Source organism: Carassius gibelio, chromosome B8 (assembly GCF_023724105.1).
Source record: "Carassius gibelio isolate Cgi1373 ecotype wild population from Czech Republic chromosome B8, carGib1.2-hapl.c, whole genome shotgun sequence".
NCBI lineage: Eukaryota > Metazoa > Chordata > Actinopteri > Cypriniformes > Cyprinidae > Carassius > Carassius gibelio.
Window position 1 is genome coordinate 25842242 of NC_068403.1, and position 13639 is coordinate 25855880.

Below are 13639 nucleotides of genomic sequence, written 5' to 3' on the forward strand. Positions count from 1 at the left end.
TCTTTGACTAAGATTAGACCAAGTTCACACCAAGAATGATAACTATAGCAAAAACTTTATTAGTGTCCATATCAATGGTTGATAACATTCGGTTCATTTTTGGAGGATTCAGATTGCCTGTCAATGTTTTCTCTTTTATCAGCTGGAAAAAATTGTTCTGAACGTGATTCCGTCTTTAGAATGATTGGTAAAATGTTAGTTAACAAATGCATGGCTTTATAGAAACAAAATAAATAGCATTTTACGATAGTCAACAATGTGCTTATATGAGAATAACCAGAAACTGGCATAAAACGGAGCAAAAATAGAAAAAAAAAATGCCCGCACAATCTATTTATGCTTCATGCTAATTAAGTGTGGCGTTTTTTGGTGATCATAATTTAGCTGTGACGTCTGAGGTTGCTCTTTTTACGTCATTAGGTACATTTACTTTTTGCTTCAATCAGAATGAATTAATTTTGATTGACATATCCGAATATAGTGTAACGCTAAATGAATGCTAAATAAAGTGATCAGGTTGATATGAGTGTACATGTGACTTTTTTTTTTTTTTATTCTGATTGTGCTTCTAGTCCTATTACAATCGGATGAGTAGGGTCCATGTAAACACCGCTATTGAGAGCTGTTTGCTTGGAAATCGACAAGCCTGTTAGACATGATTACATTCGGCTTACGAAACTGTCATTGGGGAAATACGAAGATGATTGGATGTAAACCAACCACACCCAGTATGACCCACATTAAGATTGTGAGGTTATAACGAGTTCTCAGGGTGTTTATGGACAATCTTGTCAATGCAACTCTCCAATATAAACCATTAAGAGAGAAATGACTGGGATACACCAAACATAGAATCAAAGATGTCAGCTGTAACAATAACACACCCACTGTATGCGATTAAACGCTGATTTGTGCCGTGGCTTCAGGAAAAACACTGGTTTTAGGACCAATGTCACATTTTTCTGTCATTAACAATCCAGACAAATCGAATAGCTATAATGACTTCCCATTGCCAGAATCAGACATTTCCCTTTTTATGAACTAATCCCCAAATTTTTGCACGTAAGGAATTTGGTAACACTTTGTTTTAAGCACTAATTCTTACTACTAACAAGTTGCTTATTAGCATGCATATTACTACATAATTAGCTGTTTATTAATACTTATAAAGCGCACATTTGTTCCTTATTCTGCAAGACTGTATTCTAGATCCCTTAATCCTAAACTTAACAGCTACCTTACTAACTATCAATAAGCAGCAAATTGTGAGTTTGAGACAAAAGTCATAGTTAATAGTTAGTCAATAGTGAAAATTCCTCCCCAAACTAAAGTGTGACCTGGAATTAGGGATGGGAACCGAAAACCGGTTCTTATACAGAACCGGTTTTGTTCTTTGAAAAGAACCGGAACCGTGAGCAATTTCTAAGTTTCGGTTCTGAAAACGGTTCTTGTGCAACACGTGACCAAGCGCTGTGAGCAGCCTTGCGCCGCTGTTCTGAGTATTCAGTGTTTCCCGTAAAGGATGACACGAACCGAATAACAGACACACCTCCCTGCCTCTTTAATTACTGAACACATTGATTCCAATAATGCACATTCCACAGACTCGTTGCGCTGTCGCGTCTTTAATTGCCGAACACATTGTTTCCCACGACTGTATGTACACTCGCGCCTTTGATAACTGTGCACATCGTTTTGTCTGAGGCCGGCGACACACTGGATGCGTGGCGCAAACGTCTCAGCTGTGTGGCGTGTCCGTTTTGAATTCGGCTCCCATGTTAACAGGTTAGAGCTTGCAGACTGCCTGCGTGAGACGCGCGTCTCAGCCACGGCTCGAGTCGCGTGGAAAACGAGTGCATGCTAGAAAATGGAACCGACGCCTATTTTTCACACAACACGCAAGCGTGTTGGAAGCGTTTCCAGGCAAAATATAATAGGAAAATATATTTATATGTGATTTTGTACACAAATGTATATTAATTCATGACATTTTGATGTTTGAAAGTCTATAGGTTGACATAAATTCAGATATAAATGTAATTTAAAAAATAAATAAATAATTATCGATTTTCAAATATTGCACCTGTCAAACATAGTCTATTTTGCAGTCAATACTGTTGTGTGTAAAAAAAAAAAGTTTATATTTTTGTCATGAAGACAAGATCCTGGTCTGTCGGAAACCACTCATTGCATCACACCATCTCCTGACTGCATTATTATTTGTAAAATAGGGACTTTATGGAGAGTGTGTATACATGTTTATAAGTTTAACCATTTAAATTTCATTAATTAAGGGAAATGAACAAGTTTCTCAGCCCTCAAGGGACTATTTAGCAGCTTATTCCTGCTTGAAAATAGTTATTGATAGTGTAAAAAACATCAACTTTGAAACACATGCTGATTGATGGACTAGCATTACTCAACATTACTTACTACCTACTTACTTTTACTAAGCTAAAATAGTTAAAAACATAATAATAGTTCATTTAAATGGAACCAGAAGCTGAACCGGAAAATGTCTAAAAATACCCCACCCCACCCCACTTATGAAGATCTTTACACTGTAATATATGTTGCATTTTGACATTGCCAACCTTTAAATTAAGTTGACAGTAAGTAACAAACAGTATTAAGCATTGAGTAGTTGAGTATTGTGCAGTTTTCTTTACCACTATTTCTTAATAATTGTTTAATGATTTTAATGGAACCGAAATCAGAACCGGAACCGTTAGGTGGAACCGGAATCGGAACCGGAAAATTTCTAACGATTCCCAACCCTACCTGGAATTTTAGTTAGTCTTTGCTGTTTTGAGGGAGTTTTAGTGCCTTCTCGAAGATAACTTTTCTGTGGTAGAGAAACTGTAGGAGGTGCTTTATTTCATTCTGCATCATTTTTAAAGGGACACTCCACCACGAAATGAACATTTTTGTCGTTAATCAATTACCTCCATGTTGTTCCAACCCCGTAAAAGCATTGCGAATACCATAGTGCCATTTTGGAGAATATCTGCTGAACGCAAGAACCTCGTGTCACGGCTAACACAGAATAGCGTACGCAGTTTGTGTCCTGCAGATATTCTCTAAAATGGCACTTCGGAGATGTAGAGGGACACAGAGGAAACAAATATTTGAATGAAGTCATTATTTTTGTTTTCTTTGTATACAAAAAGTGTTCTCTTCTCTTCATAACGTTACGGTTGAACCACTGATGGCAGACGGACTATTCTGACCATGTCTTTCATACTTTTCTGGACCTTGACAGTGTAACTTATTTGGCAGTCAATGGGACAGTCACAAGCCTCTTGGTTTTCGTCCAAAATATTTAAAAATGTGTTCCAAAGACGAACAAAGTTTTTACGAGTTTGGAACGACATGAAGGTACGTGATTAATGACAACATTTTCATTTTGAGGTGAAATAACCCATGAAATGAAATGTTGCACATTTTTGAAGAGGCCTTCATCTCTTTGCATTTCTATCATTTGCATTGCATTCGAGCGTTGTGAATGCAGCTTTCCAGTTCTGCGTGCAATACGTATCATTAACTCCGTAAACGAACTGTGGTTATGCATCTGGGACTGAGACCACCATAGCACTCACTACTACTGTTGAGTTTGAGAAGCTGACATGTATAAGAGAGCAAATGTGTGCTTGCTTTCCAGCCACCAGAGAGCAGTACTTCGCTTCAGATGTGTACTGCTTTGTTTCTCCTCCTTTTTTGCTCCTCCTCCATCTCTCCATCCACTCCTTCCCTCATTTCTCCTCCCCTCCCCACATTTCATCTGACCTATTGTGAAAAAAATAAAAGATACAATTCTCATGGCCTAATTTCTGGGTATGGCATTTTTGCATTCCTGCTGTGTATCTCAATAATTTTGTGAGAAAATAATTAAACAAGAATTTCCAATCGAGCAGAAAATTAAGGGTTTTGGTTTTTGCTTGGCGTCAGTGGCTGAAATCTCTTGATCCCATCAGACTGTTTGTAATCAGCTATTTATGATAAGGATTTTTGGTTGCACTTTATTTTACAGTACGTGTACAAACATGTACTTATAGTGTACTTACAGTGTATTTATCTAAGAAAGTTCTGGTAACACAAGGTAACTACATGGGGTAGGGTTAGGTTTAGGGGTAGGTTCAGTGTTAGTACCTGGTTATTACATAGTAATTGTAATTACTATAATAAGTACGTAGTATGTACATGAGGAACAGGACTGTAAAATAAAGTGCTACCGGATTTTTCAGTCATGTCTTAGGACGCCTCCCAGATGCCCTTGAAGACGAGAGCAGAAATTGTCCAGATGACATTTGCTCAAAAATATGACCCAATAATTCACAGTACAACTGAATGCAGTGATTTTGTGACGCTTATCACCTGAAAGCTCCCTTTTGCTGCAATGAGACTAACTTGACTCTATTTCTTCTTTAAAAACAGGAAACTTCAGTTCTTTCATGCAGAAAGAGATCTTCGAGCAGCCAGAGTCTGTGGTCAACACCATGCGAGGAAGAGTTAACTTTGAGAACAACACAGGTGAGGCCAGCTCAGATCAGCGATCAGACACAAGTAAAGCTTCTAGGGAATTCATAGTTCTTGTGAATTTAGATGTATTGCTACGATAGTCCGATAAAAGGCTATTTAACGGGAACAATGCGTGTCGATATAAACATTTACCAGATGACTCTTTACACTTACTGGATGTGTTGACTTTAGTTGAACTGAATTGTCAGTCAACTGCATCATTGTCAATAAAACAGGACTTTTGAGAAATGAGTCAGATTTCAGGGGAATGGCAAGTAGAACGTTTCTGCCTAATCTACTTCTTTTAAAAGTTTATATTGGAACTAAGAATGTCAGTTTTAGATCATTTCCATGATCGTTTGTCATTTAAATTAACAATAATTTAATCCATTAATCGTTAACCTTAATGCTGCAAAATGCATCTATTGCAGCAGCACACTGTCCTTTTGTATGACACAATGCTAAACACACTCAAAACAAAAAACACTTTCTCACCTGAATTAAAGGGGTTTAGTTTGAATAAAATGCTAGTAGCAGCTTTATAAAATGAATAGATGTGAAATTCTCCATTAAAAGTCCTTCGAAATGATTTATGATGTTTTGGAATTCGACACAAAAATTACTAATTAAAAAATTTATTAGTGACCCATTTGAAGTCCTCTTATCTCTTCTTATTATTAATTACTATATTAATAATCACAATACAGCTATTGTTATTATTTTTATCTTTGGTATTATAAATAAGAACAGATGCTAAAAAAAAAAAAAACAGTAGAACAAATAGCATAGAAAAAAAAAAACAATTCGTTACTTTTATAATTTTATCTCTAAAGCATTCATGTCCGAAAAACAATCATAAATTGATTTAGCCGTTCAATGAAGTGCAGCGATTCCCTCTTTTCTTTTATTGTTAGATTAACACTATGATAATGATACAGACGTCCTATACTGTAATGCATGGATCTAATATAATGTTACACCTCAGATGTTTTCCCCAACAGTTCCCTAAGCGTTCACTTCAGACAGAGCATATTGTGTCTGAAATACTGTAATTCTGTATATGTGTGAATTTATTGGGATCGCGCGCTGTATGCACGCACTTCGGATGACAGTCAGTGCGAGAAGCGAGCGGAGAAAAAGTAATCCTCTGAGAAAATGTTTTTCAGTAATCTCTAATTACACAGTGTCTACACCGCACACGAATGATGACGTGTGGCACCGAGCTGCATCAGCTAAAGTCTGTCTAATTTTGTGTCAGCATATCATGAACCGAACGCAATAGCAGTTTACTGTCAGGGATTTGTGCTGTCATGCCACGCCGCATCCAGTGTAGACAGCATCAATGATTAAACTGAGTTCTATTGACTGATCTATATATAATGAATCTCTATTATAGATCAGTGGTTCTATAGTATTTCGCATGCAGTGTAGACACAGTGTTAGGAATTGTTAGTTGTTTTTGTTAATTGTTAATTGATCATTCCTTAATTGTTGAAGTGAAACAGAAGACAAAGAAGTTACTGGGAATAGCTGATTTTTACAGGATTCTTTTTTACATTTATAACAGCTTTTCATAATTTATGTGTGTGTTTGCAGTGATCTTGGGAGGGTTGAAAGACCACATTAAAGAGATCCAGAGATGTCGGAGGCTCATCATGATCGCCTGTGGGACCAGTTACCATGCTGGAGTTGCAGTATGTACATCATTAAACACACACACACACACACACACACACACACACACACACAGGTCCACTTCACACTTGGCATTAGTATGGGTTTTCCAGCGAATAGATCTCATATAGACTCATTGTGATGCCACATTTGGAGCTGGTTAGTAGAGGTGCTCCGATCACGATCGGCCGATCGTTATGCGCATCTCGTCAGTAAAGCCGGTTCTCTAATCAGCGGTTAATTCCATCAGGTGCGTGATTTCACATAGAGCAGCTGTTACTACACAGAGCCGTTGTTCACTGAGAAGATGCGCAGATCCACTTCATTTTCAGCGTTTTTTGGCACATCTTCTCAGTTAACAACGGCTCTGTGTAGTAACAGCTGCTCTATGTGAATTCACTCACCTGATGGAATTAACCGCTGATTAGAGAACCGTCTTTAGATGCGCATTAACGATCGGCCGATCGTGATCGGAGCAACCCTACTGGTTAGGGATGACTAACAACATTTAATATAGTTGAAAATGCTACAAAACATATTATTGGAAAAGTTTCAATAAATGAAAACAAATATTCTCAGTGTGTTGTGGTCTGTCTGTGTTGAATCTTCACTCATTTCTCACTTAAAATAATTTCTGAATAGAGAAATGCAATAGACTAGATATCTTATTTATCATCCGTCATATGACAGAAAACATTTTGAAATCTGATTACATTGGAGACCTGGAATCCAAGGTGTAAATGCAGTCCAGCTGAAGATGGTTTGAATATGAAACGTGTTATTGTAATGTGTAAAGGGGGCAGAGATGTATAAAGTACTAGAGACCCATACTTGAGTAAAAGTACAAGTGCTCTATCAAAAAAGTGACTTGAGTAGAAGTTGAAGTGCTCTTTAAGCACCACACTTAAGTAGAAGTACTAAAGTATTCAACATTTTTTGTACTTAAGTATTGCAAGTAGTCTATTTTAAAATTTACTACTCAAGTACTGAAAGTAAAAGTAGAAGTATTGTGTTATGTAGCTATTAAAGAAAGTAGTCAAAAGTTTGAACATATTGTTTTTACTATTTCAAATGATTAACCTAAAGGACAATCACAATTCCTTTGACTGTAACTTCTTGTAAACAAAAAACGGTTACTAGGGTTAGTTAGCCCAATTTGCTAAATTATGTCATTAATAGCTTACCCTCAAGTTGTTTCAAACCCCTAAGACATCAGAGGGTCATTTAGAATTTTTTGAAGCATCGAAAATACATTTTGGTCCAAAAATAGCAAAAACTATGACTTTATTCAGCATTGTCTTCTCTTCCGTGTCTGTTGTAAGACAGTTAAAAACAAAGCAGTTTGTGATATCCGCTTCGCGAACGAATCGTTCGATGTAACCGGATATTTTTGAAACAGTTCACCAAATCGAACTGAATCGTTTTAAACGGTCCGCGTCTCCAATACGCATTAATCCACAGATGAATTAAGCTGTTAACTTGTTTAATGTGGCTGAAACTCCCTCTGAGTCAAAACAAACCAATATCCCGTAGTAATTAATTGACTCAATCAGTACATTGACTGAACTTTTGTGAAGAGAGAACTGAAGATGAACGAGCTGAGCCAGATAATGACTCGTTCACGAGTCAAGAAGCGTTTCTGTCAGACGCGTCCGATTCGTGAACCGATGAGCTGATGATACTGCGCATGTGTGATTTAGCGTGAAGCAAACCGACACACAGAGCGTCTGAAACGAACTGATTCTTTTGGTCATTGATTCTGAACTAATTCTGTGTTAATGTTATGAGCCCAGGTGCAGTCAACGACAATGACGCCATTGCGTCGAGCGCAAAAGAATCGGTGAACTGTTTTCTTCAACTGGTTTATTGACTCGAACTGTCAGAAAGAACTAACGTTACTGGTCATCCGAGAACCGATGCAACCGGTTCTTGACTCGTGAACGAGTCATTATCTGGCTCGGCTCGGTGTTCATTTCTCTCTTCACATCAGTTCAGTCAGCATGCGCAGTCTTCTTAATCGCTTGATTCGCTCAATGATGTGCCAGCTTCATCAAACCTGCCATGCCATGTACAGTTCTGGCAGTGGTTTGTAATGGAATAATTCGTAACATTTTTATAATTGTAACGAGTAACGATGCAGCACATAAAAAAAATATCAGAGTAAAAGTATTAAACTCAGCGAAAATATTTACTGAAGTAAAAGTGGAAGTAGGAGAAAAAAATAAGGTAACACTTTAGTATAGGGTCCAATTCACACTAATAACTAGTTGCTTATTAGCATGTCTATTATTAACATATTAGCTGTTTAGTAGTGCTTATAAAGTACATATAATGCATGACATCCATAATCCTACCCAATAACCTAAACTTAACAACTACCTTATAAACTATTAATAAGCAGCAAATAAGGAGTTAATTCAGGCAAAAGTCATAGTTAATGGTTAGTTAATAGTGAGAATTGGACCCTAAAATAAAGTGTGACCAAAAATAATACTCTAGTAAAGTACAGATACCGCCTTTTAGTACTTAAGTACAGTAGTGAAGTAGTTCTACTTTGTTATCATACATCTCTGAAAGGGGGTCACAGAGACTTGTACAAGTTTAAATCCAGCCTTTAAAGGGGTCATATAAGGAAAAAGAAAAATATCCTCTGAAAATATCTGTAAAAAAAAAGATAATAAATGAAACCAAACGGCAAAAACAATGTAATGTTAAGTAAATAGTAAGCTATTGAAAGATGAAGAAGCACAGACTCCTTTATAAAGTGGGAATTTACATAATGTTAAAGCTACAGCTATATGTATATATATGCATATGTGTGTGTATTAAAATTTTGTGACACTTTAGGGTCACACTTTTATTTTAAGGTACAATTCTCAATACTAACAAACTATTAACTATGACCTTTGCCTTAAACTCATGATTTACTGCTTATTAATAGTTTGTAAGGTAGTTAAGGTATTGGGTTGGATTATCGATGCAGAATATGTGCTTTTATAAGCATTAATAAACAGCCAATATGTTAATAATAGGCATGCTCATAAGCAACTAGTTAATAGTGAGAATTGGTCCCTAAACTAAAATTTAACCCACTTTAGTATAGGTACCAATTCTCACTATAAGCATATAGCTTATTAATGTGTAGTTAATAGTTTGTTAATGGCGAGAATTGGACTTAAAAATCAAGTGACCAAAATGTCCTATTTTGTTCTAAAGGTATATTTGTGGGTGAAATACAGTGAATTTAATATGAATCCACACAGTCTGGACTTTTGTGACTTCCCAATGCAGATTTTTGTTAGGGTTTAAGTTGATTGCACAGACCTGCCATTTTTACCAGTAGAAAGCTTCATGGCTTGAAAGTGACTTCATAAAGCACTACACTGTTGGCAGTAATCAATGAACCAATTTTCCTGATATTTTGCTTAAATGACTGGAAAGAATTAACAATTATCATGAAAAAACACAAACACACTGCAAAAAAACCCTTGACTAACAGTTATAAGTTGACTTTAGTGTAAAATAAATGCCTTTTATCTGTTTATCATTTTATTGCATCACGTCTGATTACAATAATAACTGGTTCATGCTGGTTCTGTTTCTGGCTTAGACTCGTCAGGTACTGGAAGAACTGACTGAACTTCCTGTCATGGTGGAGTTGGCTAGTGATTTCCTGGATCGAAACACGCCTGTCTTCCGAGATGATGTGTGCTTTTTCATCAGCCAGTCAGGTGGGCTTGCGTGCCTGTGTGTTTGTTATGAATTATGGTTTTGAGGTAGGACAGTCATCTGAATGGTGATGTGTGTGTTTAGGAGAGACGGCAGACAGCCTGTTGGCTCTACGCTACTGTAAGGAGCGAGGTGCCCTCACGGTGGGCATCACCAACACTGTGGGCAGCTCTGTCTCAAGAGAAACGGACTGTGGTGTTCACATCAATGCCGGCCCAGAGATTGGTGTGGCTAGCACCAAGGTGGGTTTCTTCTCTTTTTTTTTTATCAAGTCATTTTATTGCTGAAGTAGGGGGAGTAAATGGTGTTAATGATGGTGATGCTCAAGCAGCCCACAGTGACTATTGTTATTTTACGATGAATGCCTCTTCTATTCGTATGTTTCTGAAAACAAACACTCTTTTGGTTACAAAAATGTTTTTTGAAAACAGTGTTGAAGTGTTCCCTATGTAGTATGTAGGGTTAAAACTGTTAACATATGTACAGTTGACACTTGAATTTGGGAAGTTCAAACCCTAATTGGTTGTCAGGCCCCCCTGCAATTCCCCTTGTAATTCACACCATTCTCCAACCCATTTCCACCAATTTGCATTCAATGCACAGTACAACAAATTATTTTCACCAATTACTGTGTATTACCAAGTGAATGGACCATATGGAAGCCCTCATTATGTGCTAGAAATTGGCCTATAACCTGTGGCTATCCCATATCAAAAAGTATCCATCAATTTACCTACTTAGAAACATATTCAATATGCTTCAGTAGTACGAGATGAACTAGACATAGGTGATTGGTTATCCTTTTTACTACGGAGTAAAAAATAGCCTAAGATGATGACATGGAATTAAATAAATATATACTACTACTACCACTCTTTTAAAAAGGTGCATTCAGTAGTTTGGTGCTAATTTAAAACTCTTTGCATATAAAAGGGGTCATATGTGCATATTTTTACATGCCCCTCTAAAACGGCTCGTTCAAATATGCCCTGTACATGTCTACGTCGCTGTGTGGAAATATTTGTGTAATGCTGTCCAAATGTTCACGCAAAGAAAGGAGTGGTTTCAGTTAGTTTTGAAGCAGTCATGTCCGAGAGATGCTGTGTGTATCTAGGAGAAAGAAAAAGCACTTTATTTGGCTTTACGAAAGTAGATGCATTGAGGATTCTTTTAAGATTATTTACAAGTTACAACAGAACAGCAACACATTTTATGGACGACCGTTTCGTGAACCTAGGAGAGGATGAAATTCTGACTTTGCTACGGCAATCTGACACTTCTGAATCGGCTGCTCCAAGTATGTTTTGTTACTAGTTTAAGTATTTGCTGTTGACTGTTCAAATGCCGAGTTTTGCGACAGACATTGATCCAAAACTTTTAAAGACAAGTAATTTCCTTGCAATTAAAAGTGTTATATAGCACACTGAATCATACTTTGACATAATGCTGGCAGCAGTTTAACCACTTGGGAGAGAACTGCCAGGTGACTTATTTCTTAGCACAAAAATGATTGTTTTAAGTGTGTTAATATAGCAGTGGTAGCACCGGCATTCAAAAACAATGGACTTGTGACAAGTAGGGCTGGGTAAAAAAAATTATTATTTTTATTTTTTTAAATGACGTCATTTAGATTTTGACTCTCAAAAGCCATGAATCGATCTTTTCCGGTATTTATTTCAGCACAGATTTAAAACAAGATCTAATTAACATAATCTTATCATTACAAATCTACAGAAGCATTTGATATCACGCCTAAGGCTCCATGATTTCTGCAATCAGTAAATTAATGGCAGATGCCGCAGTGAACCGTTTTGTTTACTAACGTAACTTACACACATACTAAAGCATGGACAACGGTTGTGGTGTTTTCAGCTTCTGCTGTCTCACTATGATGATATGAACACACGGATATCATCTCCAGCTGTTATTTGAGAAAACTACGGTTATATCACATACACAGCAGCTGCAAGTTCCTCACGACAATCCGTCAAAATAAAAGTACCGTTATACTTTAACGTTTACTATTTAGCAGTCTTAAGACTTAATGCTACTACTGCTAATGCAATATTGGGGAAGTCGTGGCCTAGTGGTTAGAGAGTTTGACACCTAACCCTAGGGTTGTGGTTTGAATCTCGGGCCGGCAGTACCACGACTGAGGTGCCCTTGAGCAAGACATCGAACCCTCAACTGCTCCCCAGGTGCCGCAGCATAAATGGCTGCCCACTGCTCCAGGTGTGTGTTCACAGTGTGTGTGTGTGTGTGTTCACTGCTCTGTGTGTGTGCACTTCGGATGGGTTAAATGCAGAGCACGAATTCTGAGTATTGGTCACCATCTTGGCTGAATGTTACATCACATATTGATTTGTTTTCTTTTTAAATTTTACCAGTAAACCTAAGGTTTCATTTAGTGTTGAGTGAATTTTTGCTAGAAAAAGAGCTGGAAGAAGTAGCATGCAAGTGTCTTAGAGCCGGCAAAAGCTATGAATAGAGTGACACATTTATCTCACAAAGTATAACGCAGCCTCCAGAAGTGACATGCATGCTTGTCACCACTAGAATTACCTACTGTAGACAAAGAAAAATAAACTCGTTTAACCTGTCCCACGGCCCATATTTTACAAAATAGAGACTTCTGGGAATTCATACTCTGGTCTCAAGAGACCAAGTCAATCATTTCGGATCCAAAAGCATCCAACATGTCCTGGTGTTGCTAAAGGAGTACAGTGAGAAGTGCTTGGTACCCACAGGGACGTTCAGTGGTAGTAAAGCTTTTATACAGGGATGAATGAGTGCTGAAGCTGTTAGGGAGTTGTGCTTTATCAATGCTGGCATGAATTTACACACTACTGTGTGATGTAATACAAAAACTTGAAACAGAAGATGCTACCCTCACATCATTCCCTGCATTATTGGGCATTTTTTCAGCATGACAATAAAGATATTCATTCTACCAAGGAGAAAATCCTTCAGTGGACATGTATTTCACTCAACCTTAATGCTCTTGGGCAGCTGTGGGGGATTCTGTAGAGACGAGCTAAGCAACACTTCCCATCAAAGACCAGAGCATTCATTCCAGAAGTTAAACAGGACAGATGTGAAATTTGTCATGACCTTGCACACTCAGTGCCAAGAAGAGTCAGAGCAGTATACTTCTGGATGACATACTAATTACTAGAATATTACACATTTTCTGAATTAAATCTAGGGTGTACTCATTTCTTAAATCATTTATTTAAACAAAATTGGCTAATTACTTATCTTACAGAAAATATTGACATATATTTTGTTGTTTTTATGTTAGATATGTTAGATCTTTCCATGAATTATATTAGTGATCATTAGGAAAATACATCTTTTATATTTATTCAGAGGGGGGTTACTCCTATGTGCTGTGCACTGTACATAATGGAACACAAGGTGAAAAGATTTGAGTACAGAGAAAATCCTGCATAGTGATGCTCAAGTTGAAGGTGTTTTTTTTTTTTTTTTTTTTTTTTTTTTTTTAGGAGTCATAGTCTCTATTTTGTAAATATGGGCCATGGGACAGGTTAAACGAGTTTATTTTTCTTTGGCTACAGTAGGTAATTCTAGTGGTGACAAGCATGCATGTCACTTCTGGAGGCTGCGTTATACTCCGTGAGATAAAGTGCTTCACTCTTTTTTATTGCTTTTGCCGGCTCTAAGACACTTGCATGCTACTTCTTCTAGCAAAAATTCA

General features: G+C 37.2%; 1 protein-coding gene across 2 annotated transcripts in view; it reads left to right on the forward strand.

Annotated features, from left to right (window-relative positions):
• The window catches only part of LOC127963746 (glutamine--fructose-6-phosphate aminotransferase [isomerizing] 1), a 37420-nt gene that overhangs the window by 8653 nt on the left and 15128 nt on the right, over window positions 1–13639 (forward strand). For both annotated transcript variants that reach the window (XM_052563812.1, XM_052563813.1), the window contains exons 10-13: window positions 4435–4530; window positions 6115–6212; window positions 9803–9923; window positions 10006–10163. In XM_052563812.1, the coding sequence (XP_052419772.1) occupies window positions 4435–4530; window positions 6115–6212; window positions 9803–9923; window positions 10006–10163 (473 nt within the window). The remainder of the gene's footprint in view (window positions 1–4434; window positions 4531–6114; window positions 6213–9802; window positions 9924–10005; window positions 10164–13639) is intronic.